General features: G+C 39.8%; 1 protein-coding gene across 5 annotated transcripts; it reads left to right on the forward strand.

Annotated features, from left to right (window-relative positions):
• Phc1 (polyhomeotic homolog 1) lies at nucleotides 1–25,859 on the forward strand. 5 transcript variants are annotated; one of them, XM_048787848.1, is made up of 16 exons: nucleotides 1–131; nucleotides 1,359–1,367; nucleotides 3,018–3,175; nucleotides 4,781–4,891; nucleotides 5,639–5,719; nucleotides 6,726–6,875; nucleotides 7,650–7,805; nucleotides 14,664–15,156; nucleotides 17,205–18,022; nucleotides 19,319–19,466; nucleotides 19,711–19,922; nucleotides 20,739–20,853; nucleotides 22,055–22,163; nucleotides 22,383–22,533; nucleotides 22,972–23,203; nucleotides 25,148–25,859. In XM_048787848.1, the coding sequence occupies exons 2-16, from the start codon at nucleotides 1,364–1,366 to the stop codon at nucleotides 25,300–25,302; spliced, it is 3,093 nt and encodes a 1,030-aa protein (XP_048643805.1). In that variant the 5' UTR covers nucleotides 1–131; nucleotides 1,359–1,363; the 3' UTR covers nucleotides 25,303–25,859. The 5 variants fall into 5 exon arrangements, with proteins under 5 accessions (XP_048643805.1, XP_015362062.1, XP_048643807.1 ...); XM_015506576.2 differs by lacking the exon at nucleotides 1,359–1,367 and having other exon boundaries at nucleotides 25,148–25,853; XM_048787850.1 differs by lacking the exon at nucleotides 1,359–1,367 and having other exon boundaries at nucleotides 7–111; nucleotides 25,148–25,853.

The following is a 25,859-nucleotide window of genomic DNA, read 5'->3' on the forward strand; positions in this document are numbered from 1 at the left end:
GGAAGGGGAGGAGGCGAGGGGAGCCCGCCGCGGAGGCCGAGCAAGCCCCCCGCCCAGCCTTGCGACTGGGGACCCCGGCACATGAGGTGGACGCCCCCCGCGAGGACTCGGGTACGGAGCCCGGCGCGAAGGTAACCGGGCGACCGCGGGCCGGGGAGGGGCAGGACCTCTGGGGGCTTGGCTGCGCGGGGATGTTTCTTCAGCCACCTCCGTCTGTGTAACGCCCCAGGTACCTCCCCCAGTTGCTTTCCCTGCCTACCTCCAGCGCTTAGCTCTACCGTCTTTTGGCTCTGCCTGTCCAAGTATAATTGCTATTCATTTCGCTGTGCTTAGTGCTGTCTGTCCGTCACCCCTGTTGCCTCTGACTGCTCATTTTCCCATTCATTTTTACCCTCTCTGACTTTGGTTCTTCCATGCGAGCATGTTTTCTAGTTACCTCCCTGCTTTTCATGGTCCGCTGGGTTCCTCAGTCTCCAATTCCTTGACTTTTGTGTCCCTCCTGCCTGCCCCTGCTCACTTAAATCTGTTCACTGCTGGCACTGTATTTACTCCGTTCCCTCGGTGTATTTGATTTCTCTTTGGACCGGCATTTTCATTAAGGTTCTGTATAAAGCAAGAACTCCTGGGCGTCTGTTATCCTTATTCCGTAGATTACTTCCATTTCTTTGGCACAGTCTTCCCTGAACCACCCTCCCTCTCTCACCTCCCTTCTCATGCTCCATTCTTTCTGCAAGATAGAGTTTTATGCTTAGAGATAGTTGACTTCCTCCAATTCCTGAACCAATTAAGCCCAGTACCAGGTCTACCTCAGTTTCCTTTTCTAGCTTCGGTAGGTCTGTGCGCCTACCCAGCTGAACACTGCACACCCGAATGCTACCTTCCAACATGACCAGGGCTTAGCTACTCTAAAGTCCTCTGTATGTCAGCGTCTCTCTCTCTCTCTCTCTCTCTCTCTCTCTCTCTCTTTCGGTTTAATTCCGAAATTTTCAGTTCATTGTGCCTCCCATACTGTTTGTTGTCTTCACTTTCTGTATTTAATCTTGCAGTCACAACATTGATCTTAAATAGATTTATGTGCCCAGGATCCATTTGATGAGTTTTCCCCGGAGAGAAAGACTTTTAAGTTGGCCCCTTTTATTTCTATTTCACAGTCTGAAAAAAAATATTAATAAGGCTTCCATTTTGGGGGAAATGAGTTATTGAGCATTTTTATACAAGCATAGGAATTGTCCCATCTATAGCTAATTTGGGGTCTTATGTATCTCAGTCCAGTGAACTAAGTCCAAAAAAATCTATACAACTATGCCGTGCTGCCTCTAATCCTTACCCACTTTTTTTCTTCACATGCTGATAATGAGGATTCATGGGTCTGTATCTGTTTAGTGCTTTGATATTTTGGCAAAAGATGTGGGGAGAAGGTAGACTGGAGTTGAAGCTGATATGATTTCTCCTTTGTACTTTTTGGGTTATATCCATGTTTGCAGTGATATTTGCTATTTCTAAAGGAAACAGAAGAGATGGGTATTCTTGGGGAATAATGATGTGATTGGATGACATTGGGAATGGAGTAAGGAAAAATCATAATTTTATTGCCCAGGTCAGCTGGTTTAATTTTATTTTCTTTGCTTGTTTGTTTGTTTGTTTGTTTTGGATGCAATTTCTAAGATAAATCTGTTCGCCCTAATAAAACTGCTGACAGCCCTTAGTAGAAATTCTGGTTTGATGTTTACATTCCTAAACCAAATAGTGCTTTGGTGACCTGATATATCTAGTGGCTTAGTGCCTCAAAAGTAGAGAATAAAGTGTGCAAGTTTAAAAGAGGGAGAAAAATAAGAATGAGCAGCAATCCATGTTGTCATTTAGTGCTGCTTTGGAAGAATATTTCTTTTCATCTCCTGTCTCTTTGCTTGGTTCTCAGTAGTATTTACATATGGGTTTTGCAAATTTAGTGTAGTTCTGAGAGGCTAAATTCTGACACTTTGGTAAAAACTAAAAGGTGAATATTACTTTTTTTGAAGATTTTCATTGTTATATATTTAATGTTTAACCTGTTAAGATGACATAGTTCAATCAGTGTGAAACCTTTACAAATCCAGAAACTGAGGTATGTAAGGAGGAAAAATGACATGGTTTGAGATGATGTTATTAGTAGTATGGACTGAAGCCAGGTAACAATTTGTGCTATATAGACTGAAGGCTAACTCTTCTGCTTCCAAGTTTTATACCCTTCCATGATCCATTTAACATCTTCAGGCCCTCCTCCTTGACATGAGGATAATGATTGCTCATACTCAGTGAATGGTACTGCTTTAATTACAGATTTTTTGACTAGAAGAAGATATGTAATAATGTAAAGATTTTTAAAAAATATTTATTTTTTAGCTTTAGATGGACACAATATCTTTATTTTATTTTTATGTGGTGCTGAGGATTGAACCCAGTGCCTCATGCATGCTAGGCAAGCGTGCTACTACTTGAGCCATAACCCCAGCCCCTAATGTAAAGATTTGATACTCAGAAAAACTTTATATTGACAATTACAAACAGGGACAATAATCTTTTACTTTATAGCACCGTGAGATATAATACAGATCAAGCATCTAACCCAGTGAAAGAAGGCAGCTAGAAGCTTTACTGTAAATGATGACCATTGCTAAGATGACAATGATGTAGGTGAAGATAAAAATAAGACAATAGCAAGTTTGGGGAGATTTTAAACTTAAAAAGTGCGAAGCGGGTGTTAGGTGGCTTTACCATTTCTGAGTACTATGTTGCTTTCTGGTGATTTTATTTAATGACAAGCATGCAAAGATTATTTCCTTTGAGACAATTAATAGCTTAAAAAGGTGGTGGGGTGGGGCTGTTGAGATTGTATTGTAGATTGGGGAATTTTAGAGTTTTCTCTAAGAGAAAGATTTTTAGATAACTTATAGATTTACTGTGGTCTTGAATAATAACATGAAAAAAACAGTTCATTATCAAGGTGTAAATTTTAATCCTTTACTCCTTCCATCTAGGTCTTGGCTCAGACCACCACCCTTGGGGACCCTGGAACACTATCATGGAGACTGAGAGCGAGCAGAACTCCAGCTCCACCAATGGGAGTTCCAGCTCAGGGGGCAGCTCTCGGCCCCAGATAGCTCAAATGTCCCTGTATGAACGACAAGCAGTGCAGGTGAGGCTGAAGTCTGAGGGGCTAGGATCTGTGAATATGGGCTTGTGTAGGCAAAGGTGCTGAAAGGTAATTGTTTTTAGTTTCTTTTAAGCAGTTGGAGGGAGTCAGTTGGATTAGGTGATGACTAAGGCTTCTTCCAGCTCTGAGAAAAGCTGGGACAAACAGAGAGTGAAATTCAGTTTTTCAACTAAGGATTTTTTTTTTTTTTTAAACTAGTATTCAGCCATCTAGCTAGATTCAAACTAACTATTTCTTTTCATGGATTGACAGGATTTTACCTTTGACTGTTCTTGTAAATTACCCTGAAGAATGGAGAGGTGTCATGGACCTCTCTCTCTCTTTTTTTTAATAATAAAAAAAATACATATATATTTATATATATATATTTTAGTTGTTGATAGACCTTGATTTATTTATATGTGGTGCTGAGAATCGAACCCAGTGTCTTACATGTGCCAGGCAAGTGTGCTACCACTGAGCCACAGCCCTAGCCCTCATGGAACTCTTTAAAGATTTATTTTTAGATAAATAACAAATTTCAATTTAAAAATTTTAAAATTCTATTGGGGATTGAGACCTTTTACTTAAAAGATTTTTCTTGCTAGAATAACTATGCATGTAATTAGAATAGTTGTAATTATTAAAATTTGAGAGGGTACTGGCAGTTGAACCCAGGGCTACAATACAGTCCCAGACGTTTTCTTTCTCTCTCTCTTTCTTATTTTACTTTCTATTTTAAGTTAGGGTCTTGCTAAGTTGTCCAGGCTGGTCCCCAACTTACTATCCCCCTGTCTCAACCTCCCATTTACAGATGTGTACCTCCATTCCTGGCAGAATGTTGTAATTATTAAAGAATAAGAATGCAGTAAAATCTAGTTAACACAAAAACTGAACTACCAATAACATTTTCATAAACATCCTTAATCATATTGTTGGTATTTGAAATTGTCAATTGAAAATTTTACCTGATAGAATCTTTCAGAAGCCACTAATTAATTTTCTATTATTTATAACCCCTAATGGCTCTTTACCCTTTACTATATGCCTAGAATATGGTCTTTCACTTTCTTCTTCTTTTTTCTTTTGGTATTGGGAATTACCATAAGCTACATCCCCAGTCCTTTTTATTTTTTATTTTTTATTTTGAAACAGGGTTTTACTAAGTTGCTGAGGCTGACCTTGAACTTTCTATCCTCCTGCCTCAGTCTCCCGAGTCTCTGGGATTACAGGCATGTGCCACTGCACCTGGCTTATTTTCTTCTTTTCTTTATGTTAATTGATATCCTGTTTATTTTCAACCTGTTAGTCCTTGCTACATCATATATTTCTAGGTCTCACATTGGACATAAGAATTCATATGAAATGTACTCTTTTCTTTATATGTGAGGGTAGACCATAGAATTAGTTGTTTCTCCAGTTTTTGGAGATCTACATAGACTTGCTAGTTTTAATATAAAAATGGATAAATCAGATGATTTAGCCCAATCTCCCTTCTCTTTGGTTTTTCTCCTTCCCATGGCTATCTTTCACACTAGTACAAGGATTTGAGTAGAATAGGAGTTAAGGAGTGATTTGTTCTAACTGTTGCATCCTGTCTTCTCCTAGGCTCTGCAGGCATTGCAGCGGCAGCCCAATGCAGCTCAGTATTTCCACCAGTTCATGCTCCAGCAGCAGCTCAGTAATGCCCAGCTGCATAGTTTGGCTGCTGTCCAGCAGGTGAGAGGTCAGCAGCCAGCTGACCCAAGAGGGAGGGGATAGGCACCATGGGTGGATAGGGGACTTTTGTGGAATATTGCATCCTCACTAAGCCAGACTAGGGGCAAAGTCTCCTTTGCTTCCTGTGCTTTTATAGGAGCATGGATACATCTTAGTTTCTGCAGTTGCAGTAAGAACTGGGGAGGAATCACCTTTTAGAGGTAGAATGGCTATGTTCTAGACCTGTTCTGAATGCTTGAAATGTCTTTAGTCCAAATTAAGATGAGGTCTAAGATTTTCGACTTTGAAGACATAGAATGACAAAAAGAATGTAAAATATCTCAGTAATATATTAATACTAATTACACGTTGAAATGATAATATTTTAGATATATTGGGGAAAATAAGTTAGTGAAGTTAATGTCCCTTGCTTTTTACTTTTTGAAAAATTGTACATAGTAGACAATTATATACGTGGCTCACATTATATTAGTATTGGACACCTATACCCTGTATTTATTATTGACTCATGATGTGGCCTGTCTAAAAGTTTTTTATCCACCTAAAAGAAAGTGGGAACAAGAAGACATGTTGCCTGTCTGCTCCAGGAGGGTTATGCGAGGGTTGTTGGGTTGGTGAATATACTTTCCCATACTCTGTTATTACCTGAAATCTCTATATATTTTATGTCTGTGATTTATTACTGTAAGACTGAGAACATCTTTTTCATTGTCTGTACTATTTCTTGTTTCCCTTCCACTTTAATAGGCCACGATTGCTGCTAGTCGGCAAGCCAGCTCCCCAAACACCAGCACTGCACAGCAGCAGACTACCACCACTCAGGCCTCAGTGAGTACTGCCTCTCTCACTGAGCCCTTGTCCCTGGGTTAAACTACTTAGCATAGTTGATTTGAGGGTGTTTATTGAGCCATCAAGTGGATATTTACTATTCTAATACAGAACATATTAGTACTAAAAGGGAAGATAACCAGCTTGCATCTGTACAGGAATCTTTAACAAGGAACCTAAGGAAGGAAGAAGAAAACACTGATGAAGAAAAGAAGATAAAGGAAAGGGGCTCTGTTAGAAAGAAATGAAACATGTTTCATTTCATTATTATTTTATTACCTTTTTGTGTGTTGGGGTCCTGGGGATTAAACCCAGGGTGCTCTACCACTGAACTACATGCACAGCCGATTTAATCCTTTTTTTTTTGGTGAGGCAGAGTCTCACTAACTTGCCAAGGCTGTCCTCAATCTTGTGATTCTCTTTCTCAGCCTTTTGAGTTGCTGGGATTACAGGTGTGTGCCACCATGCCTGGTGCCATTGCATATTTTTGCCTTCTCAAGTATTAACACAAGTGGTTAGGATCTATCTATCTATCTATTTGTTTATTTATTTATTGGTACTGTGGATTGAACCCATTGATGCTGAGTTACAAAGTGGTCAGGATTGATCCTATTTTATTTATTTATTTATTTGTACTGTGAATTGAACCCATTGATGCTCAGTTACATTCCTCATTCTGTATTTTGAGGTAGAATCTCACCGACTTGCTTAGGCCTAACTAAGTTGTTGAGGCTGACCTTGAACTTTTGATCCTTCTGTGTCAGGCTCCTGAGTCACTGGGATTACAGGCGTGTGCCACCAGACCCATCTTTATTTTATTTTTGACTTTGGTTATACCAAGGTAGCCAGGATAACAGTTTTGGATAGGAAGTTATTATGCATTTACCTCTGACTCCTTGAGAGTGAGATATTCATTTATTGACTGGGTCACTCTGAATTTGTCAGTCATGTAACTTTCCTTTTACCTCTCCCAAATCCTTAGTCTGGATTCCTTTGTGTCATGCAGATTAACCTGGCCACCACGTCAGCTGCCCAGCTTATCAGCCGATCACAGAGTGTGAGCTCTCCCAGTGCCACCACCTTGACTCAATCCGTGTTGCTGGGGAATACTACTTCCCCACCTCTCAACCAGTCCCAGGCCCAGATGTATCTGCGGGTAAGCTGTAGACATAGTAACTGTTGTCTTGGGGACATAAGTTCCTATTTATACTTTCCATGTCAAGGACTTGAGTAAGAGCAATTTTATTTATTTGTTTATGTATTTATTTGTTGTTTTGTGGTGCTGGGGATCAACACCAGAATCTTACGATGCTAGACAAGCACTTGACCACTGAGCTACATCCTCAACCTGAAAACTTTTATGTAACTTTGGTTACCAGATGTTTTGAAACAAGTTGATCTACTTCCCATGTCTTAATTTACCCTTGAAGTGATGATGCTCTGTATTCACAGGTAGCCTGCAGATTATATTGAGATTCTAAACTAATATTTGGCTAAATTAGTGTTAGATGTAGTCTAACTTTTAAACCTGTGATTTAAGTATACAAATCGTTAAGGGTTGTCTTTCAGCTTATCTACTAACTCAGAAGACCCTTGTTTCAGCTTCTTTGATGTTTGAGTCTTTGTTATCAATCCATAATTTTCTGTACATTCTAGGTTTTTTTTTTTCTGGATGATTTATTTTACATATATATGTAAAATATATATACATATATACATATATATATATGCACACACACACACACATACATACACGTACACACACATATACATACATACATATGGAGAATAAGAGATTCCTGGGTTGGTGTGGAAAGGGACAGGGCTTAGCTGTTTAATACCTGCTGTTTATTTTTTCTTGTGGTCCTTCCCTTCTATTTCTTCTGTCTACTCTTTTCTTCTTTGTTCTTCTTCCTCCTCTCCTTGCCAGCCACAGCTGGGAAACCTATTGCAGGTAAACCGGACCCTGGGCCGGAATGTGCCTCTAGCCTCCCAACTCATCCTGATGCCTAATGGGGCAGTGGCTGCAGTCCAGCAGGAGGTGCCATCCGCTCAGTCTCCTGGAGTTCATGCAGATGCAGATCAGGTCAGTGGCAACCACTTTACTGTGGATGGGGTCTGGGAAGGATGAAGGGAATGGCCTAGACTAGGGACTACCCTCTGCCCCATTATTGCTTTTCAGAACTCTTATTTTTTTGTGTGGTGTTTTCCCTTCATTAATCCCTATAAAATGTGAATTCTTTAAAGCTTTTGGGTTGACTTGATTTAGAAAGGATAGAATTGTCTGAAAAGAGCTCTGTGGATCTGGCGAGTCTTACTTTGAATACAGGATAAATTTCCAGACTATACTTCTAGTCCTTGGTGATTCAGTTTTATTCAGTCTTAATTCTTTCCCATAGTAATGTCTCCCGAAGATAAGGAATGGTCGAGGGAATTCTGTTGTTACACGTGAAGCAGACCTGGCTGAGTTGCTGAAGGAATATTTATTTTCTTCTGCTCATGTCTCTTACTATCATTCTCAACTTTTAATCTTCTGTTCATTTTTTTCTCTAATAAAAGTCTTCTTTACCATTACTCTCTATGACTTATTTCCAAAATACATATTTTTTTTAGCTTATTGGATACATTATCAAAGTAGGATTTGATAATGATTATTTCATTCTTTTAGTCTATCAGTAAGTAATATTGAGCCCTTTTTATTGATACACTCAGATATGTATTAGAAATTTTGGAGGATCAAAAAGGGATATGTCAAGTCTTCAAAGAGGTTGGAGAACAAAAGCACTCAGGTAAATGGTACTAACTTTGAGTGTACCACAAGTTTATAGAGAAGACTTGGTTGCAGGATACCTGAGTTACCTTAAAAAGGCTGGGTAGGATTTGATTTGGAATGAGGAGAAAACAAGAGAGAGCACCAAGTGTTAGGGTATAGGTCATATGTGTAAATATGAGTGTATGTGGAAGGGTAGAGATGAGGATAAAGGAGAGATAATAGGCCTGTGGTAGAAGAAGTCAGTGCTAATGAGCAACCTAAAATCCAAGAATAGGAGGTTGTAGTCAACTTCATAGGCTGTAGGGACCATTAGTGATATTTTACAGCAGATTACAGGATAAGAAAGTTCTTTAAGAAGAATCATTGAGGCCAGATGTGATGTTACACATTTGTAATCACAGCTACTCAGGAGGCCGAGTCAGGAAGATCACAAATTTGAGACTAGCCTGAGCAATTTAGTGAAACCCTGTCTCAAAATAAGAAATAAAAAGGACTGGGGATATAGCTCAGTGGTAGAACATTTGTCTAGAATGTGTGAGGCCTAGAGTTCAATCCCCAGTATTGGAAAAGAAGAGAAAGAAAAAAATTATTGAGGAACAAAGCATGTGCCTGGATAAGAGACACTAGGAAATCTGCTTGAAGACCTTGGTCAGCTAGTTATATAGTCTTTGTTTCAGACTTTGCTAATAACAGTGGGAGCCAAGAATAAGGCTGTCCTCCTTCCATGTCCATTTTTTTCATTTACCAGTTCATTCATTCATCAAATCCTGGGGTATCAATATGTTGAGGGACAGATGGTAGTGGTTACAATGTGCTCTGTTGTTTGGGTCAGATTCTAGCTCCATTACTTACTGTGCCCATGGGCAAGTGACCTGGCATCTTTCTGCTATGGTTTCTTTATCTATAAACTAGGTATTATAATATACCTGCCTGATAGTGTGTATGAAGGACAAATTGAGTTGATGTGTGCAACTGCTTGAACAGTGCCTGAACATAATATTTAAGAGTGTTAACTGTTGTTGACATATCACACATTCTTAGCCTTGGAGGCCCAGCAAAGTCATGATCACTATGTTTATGGAAATTATAGCCATCAAAGCAGTAGATGTTAAACAGTAGATGTTAAACACCATTTAGTGAATGGTGTCATAATTGCTTTACTGCAAAGTACAGGATACTCTCAGAATAAGGGATGGGGGATAGAAATCAAAGAGGTGACATTTAAATTAGAGCCTATAGAAGTTTGCCAGGTATGGATGTGGGAGAGTGTTGAAGGCCAGGAGAATTTTATGTCTAAAGGTCCTGAGGAGGGAAGGAACTTGATTTATTTGAAGAATCAAAAGAAGGCTTGTTTTGCTGACATTTGGCAAAGGGGGCTAGACAAGTGGGAGGAACCTCATCTTGCAGGGCCTTGGTGGCTGTAATTAGGCTTTTGAGCTTTTTGTAAAGGGTAATAGGAAGCTGTAGAAAGATTTAAAACATGGAAGTAATGGGGAGAGGTCTTTTTTGAAAAACCGTGTGTACTCCTCTGTGGACACTAAATAAAATGGTGTGTGAATAGGGAGAATAACAGTGTTAGAACAATTTAGGAGATAGATGGTGTTTGGATTAGGTGTGTAACAATGGAGTAGAACAGAAATGTGTAGATATGAGAATAACTTAGAAGAGTCATAAAAGAAGGTGAACTGTTTGAGTAGACAGGGAAATTGAGGGAGATGTTGGCTCCGAGCTCTTATCTAGCAGTCGGATGGATGGCTGTTGATAATGTTCATAAGATGGACATTGGAGAACTGGATTTAGAGTGAAGCTTAGGTTTGGACATGAAGACTTGAGGTGAATGTGAGCCACGTGAAGAGATATTGAGACAGCAATATATGGTTCTTAAATTCAGAGGTCTGGGTCTGAAGTAGATATGTGAAAAGTAGACATATAGATAATAATTGCAGCCACAGTAATGTTTACAATTTCTTAGGGAGATGGTACGGATTAAAGAGAAGAACATGGGATAGGGAGCCCTGAGGGTTAGGATGAACCCTTACTAAAGCAGTTCAAGGTTGGTTAGAGAGGAATGGGCTGATATAGAGAAACAGGAATGATGGATAGGAAAATCTGGACTCCTTAGTGTCATGAAGAAAAGGGAATAAGATGATACAAGATGGAAATATATGTGTAGGGGAGTGCTCATCTCTTTTGAATATAAGAAGATGGATGGATTTATTTATGTGGAGGGACTGCTGCTTCAGTAGAGATAGAGGGGGGTTGAATCCAAAATTGTATGAATTTGAGGAATGAGTGGATAGTGGGATTGAGTACAGTTAAGGTACACAAGAATTTAGCATTGTTGGGGAAGGAGGACAAAACTGAGGAAAGGGAATGTCTTGTTCATAGATGCGAGGGGCTGATAGAGAAGCGGAGGTTGAAGAGATGAGATAATTTCTGTGATAAACTTGCTGAGAAGACAGGAATAGATGGACCCAGAGCATAGAGAAGGATTGCCCTTTGATAGGAGGAAGGAGAGAAGGGGAAAGGAAGGAGATACATGCTGGTAAATGTATATATTGGGTGGTAAAACTGTGATGAGGTATGTTCATATAATGGTTTTTATGTTCTCTGCAGAGGTGAAGAGTAAGAAGAGAAAGTGGTTCTTTCTTTTTTTGTACCAGGGATTGAGCCCAGGGGTGCTTAACTACTGAACCACATCCCCACCCCTCTTTTATATTTTTATTTGGAGACAGGGTCTTGCTGAGTTGCTTAGTGCCTTGCCAAGTTGCTGAGGCTGCTTTTGAACCCATGATCTTCCTGGCTCAGCTTCCCAAGCTGCTGGGATTACAGGCATGTGCCACTGCACCCAGTGTCCCTCCTGCCTTTTTAAAATTTTGAAATAAATAAAATATAATTGTTAAGTTGCTGAGGCTGGCTTCTTTTAATCCTCCTGCCTCAGCCTCCCGAGTCTCTGGAATTATAGGTGTGTGCCACCACGCCTGACTGAGAAAGTGGTTCTAAGGTATAGGGAGAGTAGGAAAGTTGGAAATAGCTATTGTGAGAAAGAAGCTGATTTTTAAAATGGCATAATTGCCAGATATTATGTGCCCTAGTGCCCAGTCTTGATGTTCTTGTTTTGTTATTGTTGTGTTTGTTTTTTCAACCCTGAAGGTTCTTGTAAATTTCTCTCCAAAGCTAGATCCTCCCTTTTGCTGCTTTTACCTGAATTCAGGTTCTTATTTTTTACCTGACTTACTGTATCAGTTTCCTAAATGGCCTTCTTGACTTCACACTTGTCTTCTTGTGATCCTCTTCCATGTTATTATCACTGTTTTGAAATAAGAAAACATATTGTTACAAATTAAAAAAAAAATTGTTCCTGTGATACACAGAATTAGATAATTCATAGTCTTTGACTACAGTAGTCCTCATTGGTCCACTTTTATTTATTTACTCAGTAATTTCTTAACAAAATAATAAGTAGACTAGGAGTATAATTTCCTGGTAAAATGTTGTTGGTCTAGCATGTGTAAGGCCTTGAGTCAATCCTCAGCACCACAAAAAATAAAAGTGTAATAAGCAGTCCCTACTTCCATACACTGCCTACCCCTACCCATGATAATAATCATTCTGATTCCTAGGTTCATTCTTCCTTTGGGTCCCTTTTATATAGTCTTATTGCATCTCTGTATATTTCTAAAAATGTCATCTTGGAGGCTGAGGCAGAAGGATCACAGGTTTGAGGACAGCCTCAGCAAATTAGTAAGGCCCTAAGCAACTTAATGAGACTTTGTCTCAAAATAGGAAAAACAAAAAGGGTTGGGGATGTAGCTTATTGGTAAAGCACCCCTGAGTTCAATCCCCAGTACCAAAAAAAAAGAAGTACTTTTGATCATGAGAAATTTTCAGACAAAAATTATTGGCACGTTGCCATTCTATTTAGGTCCTCTGCTTGTGGATTAATTTGAAGGAAATCCCAGACCCTCACCCTTCTCTCTCTCTTTCTCTCTCTCTCACACACACACATACACACATATACACACATACACACACAATTTTTGTTTAAATTTATGAGGCACTTGTATATAATCTTTATTTGTGAGAATACTTTTTTTTTCTTTTTTTTTTTTTTTTTTTGGTGGTAGTACTGGATTGAACCCAGGGGCTCTGTATCACTGAACTACATCCTTAACTTTTTAAATTTTATTTTGAGACATTGTCTTGCTAAATTGCTAAAGCTGGCCTTAAATTTGTGATCCTCTTGCTTCAGCCACCTGAATCACTGGGATTACAGGTGTGCACCACTGTGCTGGGCAGAGAACACTTTTCTTTGTGGTGGTGTGTTTCTATGTTGCCTAGACTATCCTTGGACTCCTGGGATCAAGAGATCCTCTTGCCTCCGTCTACCAGTGGCTGGGATCACAGGTTCACACCACTGCACCTGGACTGAGAATGTTTTTTTTTGTTTGTTTTTAGAGAGAGAGAGAGAGAATTTTAATATTTATTTTTTAGTTCTCGGCGGACACAACATCTTTGTTTGTATGTGGTACTGAGGATGGAACCCGGGCCGCACGCATGTCAGGCGAGCGTGCCACCGTTTAAGCCACATCTCTAGCCCGAGAATGGTTTTTTTAACTTATTTTCCAATTACTTTTATTGATCATGTAGGCAAAAGAGTACCTTGACTGAGAATACTTTCTTAATAGCATATTTTCAAGTTCTATTTGTTTTGTAGCCATCGTTGATTAATTTTAATTTCTATATAATATTATATAGTATGAATATACTACAGTTGTTTCATTTTTTTCTTCTTTTTTTATTCATCTTCTCTTTTTGTTTTTCCTTTGGAACTGGGAATTGAACCCAGAGGTGCTTAATCACTGAGCCACATCCTTGTCCCTTTTTACTTTTTAAATTTTGAGATAGGGTCTCACTTAGTTGAATAGGGCCTTGCTAAGTTGCTGAGGCTGGTTTTGAACTTGCTGTCCTACTGCCTCAGCCTCCGAAGTTGCTGGGATTACAGGTATGTGCCACCATGCCTGGCTTCTTTTTCTCCTATAAATGGCAGTTTGGGTTGTTTGTAGGCTTTTGTTAATCTCAACAGTGATGGTGTGATAATTCCTGTATATGCATCCTGTTGTATATGGTAGGAATTTCCCTTGTGGAATTCTAGGTTTCAGGGTGTGTATGTGCATGTGCACTAAACTAGACCCCAGCCCTTGGTAATGTTTGTGCTGATTAGTGTTTTCAGTGGCTTCCTATAATCATTTAGGGAGTCATAATTTCTTCTCTCATTCATAGAGCACTATGTGCTAGTTGCTGCATGAAGTGCTGGGACTATATAATGAATAAGACATAAACTTGCTGTCTAAACTGAAGTTCAGATTATCCTTAACACAATAGGCCCTTAATAATCTAGTATGTTTTTAGCTTCCAGCCTCAACCTGCCTTCCTTGATTCATTTCTTTGTACTTCCTGCAACTCAATCCAAACATAATGAAATAGTTATAATTTCTTTTTCTTTTCTTTTTGGTACTGGGGGTTGAACTCAGGACCTTGTGCATGCAAGGCAAGCACTACCAACTGAGCTATATCCCCAGCCTGAAATAATTATGATTTCTGAAAGTACAGTGCTCTTTTGTGGGTTTGTGTCCTTGCAAATGCTCTTAGCTATTTCTTCACATCACCATCTTCACTATGACTTACAGTCTTAGATAATATATCACTCATTTTAGGAAGTCATTTTGATCTCCCCAGTGTGACTTGATTTTCCTCCTCTGTATTTCCATAGAACTTTATTTATATTTGTGCGTATTATTACATAATTTTATTGGAAAGTTTTTATTAGGAGTAAAGACTGTGTCTTTCATACCTGCATTATCAGTATTTAGTGTAGTATTTGAAGTGTAGCTGTGTAGTAACTGCTGAATGAATGAATGAATGGAGAGGAAAGGGAAAATCAAAGAGATTTTCTAGGAATAAATGATAAAATTTGATGATAGTCTTAATAGTGAATGGAGGAGGCTAAAAAATCAGATGTATCTACAAAGTTCCTCCTTGGGAGACTAGAAGGCCTTTAATATATGTTGGAGGTGGGGGTACAAGTTGAGGTAGGCTATGAATAAGACACTATAGCTATCTGCTGTTTTTTAATCAATCAGAGAAATCTGTTTTTTAAATATTTTTCAGGTGCAGAACTTGGCAGTGAGGAATCAACAGGCCTCAGCTCAAGGACCCCAAATGCAAGGCTCCACTCAGAAGGCCATACCTCCTGGAGCCTCCCCTGTCTCTAGCCTTTCTCAGGCCTCTAGCCAGGCCCTAGCTGTGGCACAGGCTTCTCCAGGGGCCTCAGGCCAATCTCTCAACCTCAGTCAAGCTAGTGGAGGCAGTGGAAACAGCCTCTCAGGGCCAATGGGTCCAGGTGGAGGTGGCCAAGCTCCAGGGGGTTTGGGTCAGTTGCCTTCTTCAGGAATGGGTGGTGGAAGCTGTCCCAGGAAGGGCACAGGAGTGGTTCAGCCCTTGCCTGCGGCCCAAACGGTGACTGTGAGCCAGGGCAGCCAGACAGAGGCAGAAAGTGCAGCAGCCAAGAAAGCAGATGCTGATGGGAGTGGTCAACAGAATGTGGGCATGAACTTGACACGGACAGCTACACCTGCGCCCAGCCAGACCCTCATTAGCTCAGGTATATTATCACCTCACATAATATCATAAATCTCTCAGAACTTATTTGAAATCTTTCAGACTCAGTGTCACTCAATGTCACTGAGTTTTGTTTTTTTTTTTTTTAAAGGAAGTGAGACAGGGAGGGGGAGAGAGAGAGAGAGAGAGAGAGAATTTTAATATTTATTTATTTATTTTTAGTTATCGGCGGACACAACATCTTTGTTTGTATGTGGTGCTGAGGATCGAACCCGGGCCGCACGCATGCCAGGCGAGCGCGCTACCGCTTGAGCCACATCCCCAGCCCTTATTTGAAATCTTTCAAATTACCTTTCTTTGCCCCGTTTTTCGCTTGGCCCTGGAGTAGTGGAAGGAAAGAGAATTACATCAGCCTTGAGTGTATTAGTTCAGGGACAGGAAAATATTTAACAGATAAAGGTCTTATCTATATCTTCCAGGCAACAATCAGGTTTTAAGTTACTCTTGTTTACTTTCCTAGGCCCCTGAGTTCTGTAGTTTACTCATTCTACTTACTCATGAACCCAGTTCTTACTGAATTGCCTACTGTGTTCTAGGAGGTGCTGATACATCTTTCTAAAGCAGATTCTGTGTCCTCATGTTACTTACAGTTTAGTATAGGATATTAATTCTGTTTAATGGTAGTTAGTTGGTCCAATGTAGGACAGATATAATATAAATACTTTAGCCAGGCATCGTGGCGCATGCCCGTAATCCCAGTGACTCTGGAGCTGAAGCAGAAGGATCACAAATTCAAGGCTAGCCTCAGGAACTCAACAAGGATCTAAGCACCTTAGTGAGACCCTTACTCAACATAAAAAATAAAAAGGGCTGCCCCTGGGTTAAATACCCAGTACCAAAAACAAAACAAAACAAAAAAAAACCCAAAATGTTTTATATATATAAATGTTTTAGAACATTTAAGATTATCAAATAGAACCATGATTTAATATAGTCAAATTGTGATCATCTGTATCAGTGATGAGGATAAAAAGGAAAACATAAAAATAATAGCTGTAAGTAGTTTATACTTCCTTTCAGATAAGATATAGTAGGTAAAATATAGTTAGATGTATCTTCCTTGGTAATGTTAATTTTTTTCTGCTTTCTTTGTTTCTAATACCTTAGTTATTGGTATGTTTGAATAATTTGGTCACAAAAATTTAATGAGTTAATTAGACATTACTAATAACTAGGTATTTAAATACCGTAGCATTTGTGGTTTTTTTGAGGTACTGAGGATAGAACTTGGGGTGCTCTACCACTGAGCTACATCCCCAACCCTTTTTATTTTTTATTTTTGAGACAGAGTCTTACAAAACTGTCCAGTCTGGCCTTGAACTTGTGATCCTCCAGCCTCAGCCTCCCAAGTAACTGGTATTACAGGTGTGCTCAACAGAATACTATAGCACTTATATATCCACAGTGCTCTCATTACATATTTTATACATACTTTATGTGTTCTCTGGACAGTCTGGTAAAATATGGAAGGTTGGAGATTGTAAAAGTCTGAGCCTGCAGCTACTGACTCCTCAGAGTTCTTAGATGGTAACCTAACCTGATGAATTTTTGAAAACTGAGACATTGATGAAAAGATATTGATATCTCTAACTTTGTTGGTATTTATTCTTTCAGTGAATATTTTTTGTGTGTCAGCACTGGACTCTGTTTAGGGGTGTGAAAGTGAATAAAACATAGAATCAGCCTTTGCAAAACTCAGAGTCTAATCACATGGAGAAAGAGCCAACCTCTGTACTCCTGAATACAGAGTAAAAGGATAAGTTTTGTTTGAAATTACTGAGTTAGGATGTTGATTGAGCCAGGGAGTTTTTCTATGGTATCTACACTAGATAATGTTTATGTTTAGTAATGTTTTGACTTAGTGGAAAGAATATGAATGAAGTGATGTCCAAGTTCTGTACAGGCTAGATTTCTATTCAGTGTAGTTTAAAACTAGGTAAGCATTGGAAAATGATTTTACTTTTAATTTTGAAGGGTTATTATTTTCTGTTCTTTTTTCCCCTTTGTAATATTCTGGGTTTGTTCCTATAGCCACGTACACGCAGATCCAGCCCCATTCTCTGATTCAGCAGCAGCAGCAGATCCACCTCCAGCAGAAGCAGGTAGTGATCCAACAGCAGATTGCCATTCATCACCAGCAACAGTTCCAACACCGGCAGTCCCAGCTACTTCACACAGCTACACATCTCCAGTTGGCTCAGCAGCAGCAGCAACAGCAACAACAACAGCAGCAGCAACAACAACAACAGCAGCAGCAGCAACAGCAGCAGCAGCAGCAAGCCACAACCCTCACTGCCCCTCAGCCACCACAGGTCCCACCTACTCAGCAGGTCCCACCATCCCAGTCCCAGCAGCAAGCTCAAACCCTTGTAGTTCAGCCCATGCTTCAGTCTTCACCCCTGTCCCTTCCACCTGACCCAACCCCCAAGCCACCCATTCCCATCCAGTCCAAACCACCTGTAGCACCTATTAAACCTCCTCAGTTAGGTGCTGCTAAGATGTCAGCTACCCAGCAACCACCACCCCATATCCCCGTGCAAGTTGTGGGTACCCGGCAACCAGGTACAGCCCAGGCACAGGCTTTGGGGTTGGCACAGCTGGCAGCTGCTGTACCTACTTCCCGGGGGATGCCAGGTACAGTGCAGCCTGGCCAGGCCCATTTGGCCTCCTCACCACCTTCATCCCAGGCTCCTGGTGCACTGCAGGAGTGTTCTCCTACGTTGGCCCCCGGGATGACCCTTGCTTCTGTGCAGGGGACAGCACATGTGGTTAAGGGTGGGGCTACTAGCTCTTCACCTGTTGTAGCCCAGGTTCCTGCTGCCTTCTACATGCAGTCTGTGCATCTACCGGTGAGTGATGTCTGATGCTGCTACCCATGAGAGTGGACCTGTACTGAATGGAACTAGAACTCAAATTGAGTAGGGGAATGAAGTGTTGAGAAATTTGGTACTGGTGTTTATGTGCTCTTTTTATAAGAGTCATAGATTTAATATGTATAACATCTGAACTTTGTACTTGTAAATCATTCTGAGGTTTGGGATATATACTAAGTTAGATTGAGGTAGCCTAACTAGCTATCCCACTGCTTGATATTTTTCCAAAAGATCTAAAATTGGTATGCTGTAGCAATATAGTCTCTTCAATGTTTATAACAGCACAATTCACAATAGCCAAATTATGGAATCAACAACCCAGGTGCTTGACAGTAGATGAGTGGATTAAAAAAATTGTAGCGTGTGTGTGTATATATGTATTTATATGTATGCGCGCGCACACACACGCACACAATGTAGTTATACTTAACCATAAAAAAATAATGAAATAGTGGCATTTGCCAGTAAATGTATAGAAATGGAGAATATCATGCCAAATGAAATAAGACAAACTCAGAAACTGAACTTGAATGTTTTTTCTCATGTAGAGGCTAGAGTAAAATAAAGGAAAGGGAGAGGGAAGGATAGGATGTCATAAAGATAAAGGGGAGATGAGTAATATGGAAAAATGAGTTTGAGAGGCAGTAGATGAGTAGATGAGGGAAGGCAATGCAGAATGAATTCTTAAAAATCATGTATTAATATTCCACAGGGATATATAAATATTTCATAGGGAATTTCACTTTTATATATAAGTAAAAGGAACCAATCAAATATGAATAAATAGATGAGCAAAGAAAGTCTAGTAGAAGAAGGAGAAAGCAGAGGGGAGAGAAGATGCGAAGAAAAGGAAAGGATCATGAACTAAAATCAAAATTCTATGTATGTATGAGTTTGTCGGGATGAACCCAACTACTGTGTGTAACTGTAAAGCTCTAATTTTAAAAAAATGAATAAAAAATTGTATATATCTAAAGGAACGATAACAGCAAAGAAGAGAGCCTTAACCAAAACAATCTTTGGAAAGACAGTTTTTGTTTGGGCCACAGTGGTCTAAGTTATGACTGTGCATTAAAATGGTATTGCATTTTGTTTTGTCCTTATGTAGACGTTATACTAATTAGGGATGACCAAGAATTTAGTGTATATGAAGCAGGAGATAGGGAGTTCAGAAAGTCTTCTCTGAAAGTATAGAAGTAATTGTAATTCCTTTTCATTCTTTATGCCTAAATCTTGTTTTTTTTTTTTTTTCCCCTGTTGTTTACTGTACAGGGTAAACCTCAGACACTGGCTGTGAAACGCAAAGCTGAGTCTGAGGAAGAGAGAGATGATATCTCCACTTTGGGTTCAATACTTCCTGCCAAGGCTTCTCCAGCAGCAGAGAGCCCAAAAGTCATGGAGGAGAAGAGTAGTCTTGGAGGTAACTGGTTTCTAAAATGCTATTATTGAACACACAAAGAATAGAAAATTATTCTGAAAGAGCTACAGATAATTCTGGTTCAGTAGAAAATGGGCCTAAATATTTGGTAGATCCAGAAATATAATCAGAGGGTGAATGATCAAAGGAGAACATAATTTATTGTGGAAAATCAGGCTGGCTCAGCTAATAGGTGGATTCATTATATTATCCCATATTTGTTCTTTAATGTGTGTTTGTTTTCCAGAGAAAGCTGAACCTGTGGCCAATGTGAATGCTAGTACCCCAAGCAATGAACTGGTAGCCTTGACTCCTGCCCCATCAGCACCACCTCCTACACTAGCCATGGTGTCCAGACAAATGGGAGACTCCAAACCCCCACAGGCCATTGTGAAGCCCCAGATTCTCACCCACATCATTGAAGGCTTTGTTATCCAGGAAGGAGCGGAACCTTTCCCGGTGAGAACAGGGCCATATGGTGGGACTTCAGGAGGGCATTTGGTCTGATTTTGTCTTCAAATTCCTCTAAAAACAAAGGCAGCTGGGCACCAAGCCTGTAATCCCAGTTACTTGGGAAGCCAAGGCAGTAGGATTGTGGGTTCAAGGTCAACTTCAGAAGCTTAGTGAGGCCCTAAGCAACTTAGTTCGACGTGTCTCAAAATTAAAAATAAAAAGGGCTGGGGATGTGGCTCGGTAGTAAAGCACTCTGGGTTCAATCCCAAGTACCAAGAAAATAAAAAAAAGGTACAGAACTTATTAATTGTTAATTTATTAATTATTAGAGAATGATTTATTTATTTTGTTTATTTAGTTGCAAAAGAAGGAAAGGAAGAAAGGAAAGCACATATGTTTGTGGACCAGACAGTAAAAATGTTGGGAAGAGAAGAAAAGGAAGAAAATCACCTTTTAAAACTTTTTAGATAGGTAAACTAGGTATTTTTATAATGAAGAAAATTATAGTAGAGAACTTTTCTAGAATATGAGTTACAGAACCAGGATTATAACCCAGGTATCCTGATTTTTCTTGTGTCCCCTGTACCTTAGGAAGGGAAGGATAAGATAGAGGGAACCAGGCTAGGAACTTGTTCTCTAGTAGCTTATCTGAAAAAAGTAGAAGATTCTTGATTGCAGTACTGTAAGGAATTTTCTCTGAGCCAGACTTGACCATTAACTCAGAGATGCAGGCAAGGACATGATGATAGGAAGTGTTAGGGAACACTGTAGAGAGGCAGAAAGGAATTAGGCTACCTTAATTAAAAACTTTTTCTGGGACAGGTGGGTTGTTCTCAGTTACTGAAGGAGTCTGAGAAGCCACTACAGACTGGCCTCCAAACTGGACTGAATGAGAGTCAGTCAAGTGGACCCTTGGGAGGGGACAGCCCTTCTGCTGGTAAGTATTATTTAGAGACCCACCTGGGAGAAAGAGGCTCATGGGAATGTTTGAGGACTCAGTGTAAAATAGTAATTTTCTGTTTATTTAAAGTAGGAATTAGATGAAGTCCATCTATACACAGAAACCATATTGTATATCAGAGTATATAGAATCACACAAAAGGAGTTATAGGGTGAGGAGTGTTTTACCAAGCTAAAGTAACTTGTTGAATTATCGTTTACTATAATGGATATATTTTCCAAAAGATGATATAGGGGCTGGAATTCTATGGTACAGTGTTTACCTAGCTGGGTTTGATCTTCAGCACTAGAAAGAAAAAGAAGAGGGACATTTAAATTATTTTTAAAATATATTTAATAGGTACATTGTTATTATTCATAATAGTGGGATTTGTTATATATGTGTTATGTGCACACAATATAACAATATAATTTGGTCAGTTTTATTCCCTTTACCTCCTCTTTCCTTCCCCTCCTCCCTCTCCCTGTTCCCCTTTCTCTACTAGTCTCTCTTCTATTTTACTGAGGTACCTCCCCCTGCCCTTTTTTCCTTTTTCTCCTTGGTTTCCACATAGGACATTTAAATTCACAACTTCCTGCTCTCCTTATTTTAGATTTTAATAATCTATAGTGAGGACTTTTATTTAAAATTTCCTCCATGCTTTTGGAAATCTTTGTGGGAGAGGGATTGGATATCTTCCTAGGCATTAATAATTAGTTCCTCTTTTCTATTTAAGAAATGGAGTCATATTGAAATCTGAGTTGAATTAGGATAAAATTAGTAAGACATTTAAAATGGAAATAATCAGGCTTAAAGTGGAAATAATAAGGCTTTAAGGGCTGGTGGATACTGCAGTGCACACCTGTAATTCCAGCTACCTGGGAGGCTGAGGCAGAAGGATCACAAGTTCAAGGCCATACTGGGCAATTTAGTGAAACCCTGTCTTAAAATAAAAAATAAAAGGGACTGGGGATATAGTGAAGTCTAGTATAACCATGAGCTCAATACCCAGTCTGGAAAACAAAAAGGGAAGACTTTGAGGACTGTATAATCTTCTTGAAGGGTAATTCATCATGGTGTTTGGTTTTAGGAATTCTCAGTTTGGTTGTGTAGGTCTTTGGGAAAATTAGAATCCAACTCTTGGTGTAATATGATTTAGGGGCAACAAAAGCCCATCGTAACTCTCCTTGTTTTTCAGAGTTAGATAAGAAGGCGAATCTCCTGAAGTGCGAGTACTGTGGGAAGTATGCCCCTGCAGAGCAATTTCGTGGCTCTAAGAGGTTTTGCTCCATGACTTGTGCAAAGAGGTACTGTGTGCATTGCCTGCCTTGCCTTGAGCACTAGTTTCTCCATCTAATGTTACCTTGCTTCCCCAGGGTCATCTCACAGCGAACACACACTTTGTGTCTCTTTTGTTTTCATTCCTTTGTCCAAATCAGCTCCTAAAGTACCAATTCCTGTGTGGGGCAGGGTAGCAAATAGTCTCTTCTAGTGCCTTGACATCCTGTATATGCCCTGATTTATAGGTACAATGTGAGCTGTAGCCATCAGTTCCGGTTGAAGAGGAAAAAAATGAAAGAGTTTCAGGAAGCCAACTATGCTCGTGTTCGTAGGCGTGGACCCCGCCGCAGCTCCTCTGACATTGCCCGTGCCAAGATCCAGGGCAAGCGTCACCGGGTGAGCTGTTGTTACTGAGCCAGCTATTTCTAAAATAGGCCTTTTTCTTTCCCTTGCAAGGCAATCCTTTGCCCATGTGAAAGGATACAAGACCAGAACTTTGGTTTCCTTTTGATTGTGTTACTTCATATTCTGAGAGATCCTGAGTGCCTTTATCTCCTTTTTCCTCACTGCTGGTTCATATATCTATTAATCCTTACATTGTACTTAATCGAAGACAATCTAGATCTCTTTTAATACAAGAAGAGAATCAAGGAAGTTCATACTTGAAAGGCACTTGAGAGTAGACTTTGGGCATTTGCAAATAATGCGCAGATTATTTCACATACGTTAAGACTAGTTTTCCCTCTATGTCTAAGCTAGGGTGGTGGTGGAGGGAAGAGAAGCATTCATGACACTGTTATTCCTGACTTTACTGTTTTGCCATTTTTTCTATAGGGTCAAGAGGACTCTAGCCGGGGTTCAGATAATTCCAGTTATGATGAAGCGCTCTCCCCAACATCTCCTGGGCCATTGTCAGTAAGAGCTGGACATGGAGATCGTGACCTTGGGAACACCATTACAGCTCCCCCCACACCAGAATTACAAGGCATCAACCCTGTGTTCCTGTCCAGCAATCCCAGTCGTTGGAGTGTAGAGGAGGTGTATGAGTTTATCGCTTCTCTCCAAGGTACAGAGGGATCTCTAACAGAACCCAAGTCTTCATTTTTCTTGGATCATTCCAATGGGCCTTTGTATGAGGGAACATTACTAACCTGTAAGCAGCATGGGCTTGAATGTGATAGTACTCTGCCTTGATAGTTATTCAAGTTGCTTGCCCACAGTTTGGTTTCTTAATTTCCTTCTGGGTTGATATTGTCTTCTACTGTGTGAGAAATTTTGCAATTTGGTTTTTTTATGATTCAACTTTATTTCTCACCAATAATTTTTGGATAAAAATTATTTTTATGTGATTAACTACAATTCTCACCATGTATAAGGTTTTCCCCTTTTTTGGTACTGGGGATTAAACCCAGGGGTGCTGTACCACTGAGCCATATCCCCAGCTTTTTTAATTTTTAATTTTGAGACAGGGTTTCACTAAATTGTTTAGAACTTGTGATCCTCCTGCCTCAGCCTCCCAGGAAACTGGGATTATAGGCATGCACCACCATGCCTGGGTAAGACTTTTTTCAGTGAAGAAGGGCGGGGTTAGAAACTAAGGGACCATTGTTGGCCTATTTTTATTCAAGATAGGACTGTTCTCCATTAAAAAAACCACCCTGTCCTCATTATTATTTGATATAATCTTTTTGCCAACATACAAGAAAACATGCATATATTATTGCTCTTTCTCTCTGGTTTTATTTTAAAAATTTTTTGAGCAATGGGGACACTTCATTTATTTAACACATTTGCATTTTACAAAGGATTTTCATTGACATTTCATTTACTCTCAGAACATTGCATAGAGCAGAACATTTATAACATTTCACAAGTCAGGAATTGCTGCTCACCTTTGGCAGTATTTCTTTGATTAGGGTACTCTCCTTTGATTATTTCCTCTCACAAAAGGCTCGCTCTTCTGTTATTTTCCTTAAGGATAGCTGGTTTGGGGCCTCTCCTCTTATATACTCTCACTAGATGACATCATGTATTTTCATGATTTAAATCATCATACATAACTGACATCTGCCAAATCTATATAGAGCTCAGATCCTTCTTCCATGAGCACCTGATCTTCAAATACACAACTACCTAATAGAACTCTCACTTTACATCAAACACGTCTAAAACTTTTTTTCTCCACACTTGGGTTTTCCTCCTATATTCCCTATCTTGTCAAACTGTACTACCAGTTGGTCCAATGATGACAAACAGTGCCCTCTGCAGCTTTCCTTTGGCTGATTTCAAATAATAACTTTTTGTATAAAGTCTCAATTGATTACCAGCAGTTGCCAAGCCATCTAGAAATAAATGAGCAGGGGCTATGCCTTCCTTCTTGTTTGAAGTAAGTTCTTTTTTTGGGAGTGGGGTGGGATACTAGGGACTCGACCCAGGGGCTTTAACACTGAGCTACATCCCCAGCCCTTCCATTTTTTGAGACAGGGTCTCACTAAGTTGCTTAGTTTCTCATTAAGTTTCTAAGACTGGTTTTGAACTCATGATCCTCCTACCTTAGCCTCTGAGTCGATGGGATTACAGGCATACGCCACCATGCCCAACATGAAGTTACTTCAATGGCTGAACAACTTAGGTTATTATTCCTTTCTTGATGTTGTTTTATTCTTTTTAGTATTGGGGATAGAACTCAGGGGTGCTCTACCTCAGAGCTACATCTGTAGCCAATTTTTCATTTTTGAGACAGGGTCTTTTCAAGTTGCTGAGGCTGACTTTGAACTTTTAATCTTATTGCCTCAGCCTCCTCAGTTGCTGGGATTATAGGTGTGTTCCACATCTGGCTTGTTTTTCATTTTTAAGATAACCAGTGTCTCTAATTTCATTTTTGCTTTCAAAGCTTACCATCTTATACCTTTATATTACTGAATTTAGGGCAAAGACTTTGGGATTGTTTCTTCTCCTCTCTTGTTCTACCATGCAGTTTCTAATACACGGTCTCACCATTGCCTTCTAGGCTGCCAAGAAATTGCAGAAGAGTTTCGTTCCCAGGAGATTGATGGACAGGCCCTTTTATTACTTAAAGAAGAACATCTTATGAGTGCCATGAACATCAAATTGGGCCCTGCCCTCAAGATCTGTGCCAAGATAAATGTCTTGAAGGAGACCTAAGGTGGCCCTCTTGCACAAACCAGCCGAAGGCAGACACTCCCCACTGTCCAGGTTATAACCTGGTACCAGCAGACTTTGCAGGGAAGAAAGAGCTATTCGAATTATGTGACCTTCTGTAGGGAGATTACTGAGACAGGGAAGAGAAGTGCAAGAATTGGTTGCTGGTGCTACATAGTGGCAGCTTTGATATTTTCTTTGGGTTTCACTTTAAAATAATCTTTACAGTTCTCATCAATCCCACCTACCCCAATCCAGTCTTTGTAACAAAGGCAGTCCAGAGAACTAGGACTGCTCAGCCTTATCCTGGAGTGGAGCGTCTAGCCAGGGTTTTCCAAGAGGAGAAATATGTGTATGGTAAGGCAGGGAAATGGGTGGAATGTAGTTTTGCTTCTCCAGTGGGAGAGGTAGGGTTTTTCTAGCTTGTGTGACACAAGTAGCAAAATTCTGGTACTTTCCCTCTTCCTTCTGGATTGTCCCACTGTAGCTGTGGCTCAGTATTTTGTTATCACTTATTCCCTTAGTATTGAATATTTCTCCTGCATCCGTGGCAGGGTCAC

The sequence above is a fragment of the Marmota marmota genome, unplaced genomic scaffold (genome assembly GCF_001458135.2).
Source record: "Marmota marmota marmota unplaced genomic scaffold, marMar, whole genome shotgun sequence".
In the NCBI taxonomy this organism is placed as follows: domain Eukaryota; kingdom Metazoa; phylum Chordata; class Mammalia; order Rodentia; family Sciuridae; genus Marmota; species Marmota marmota.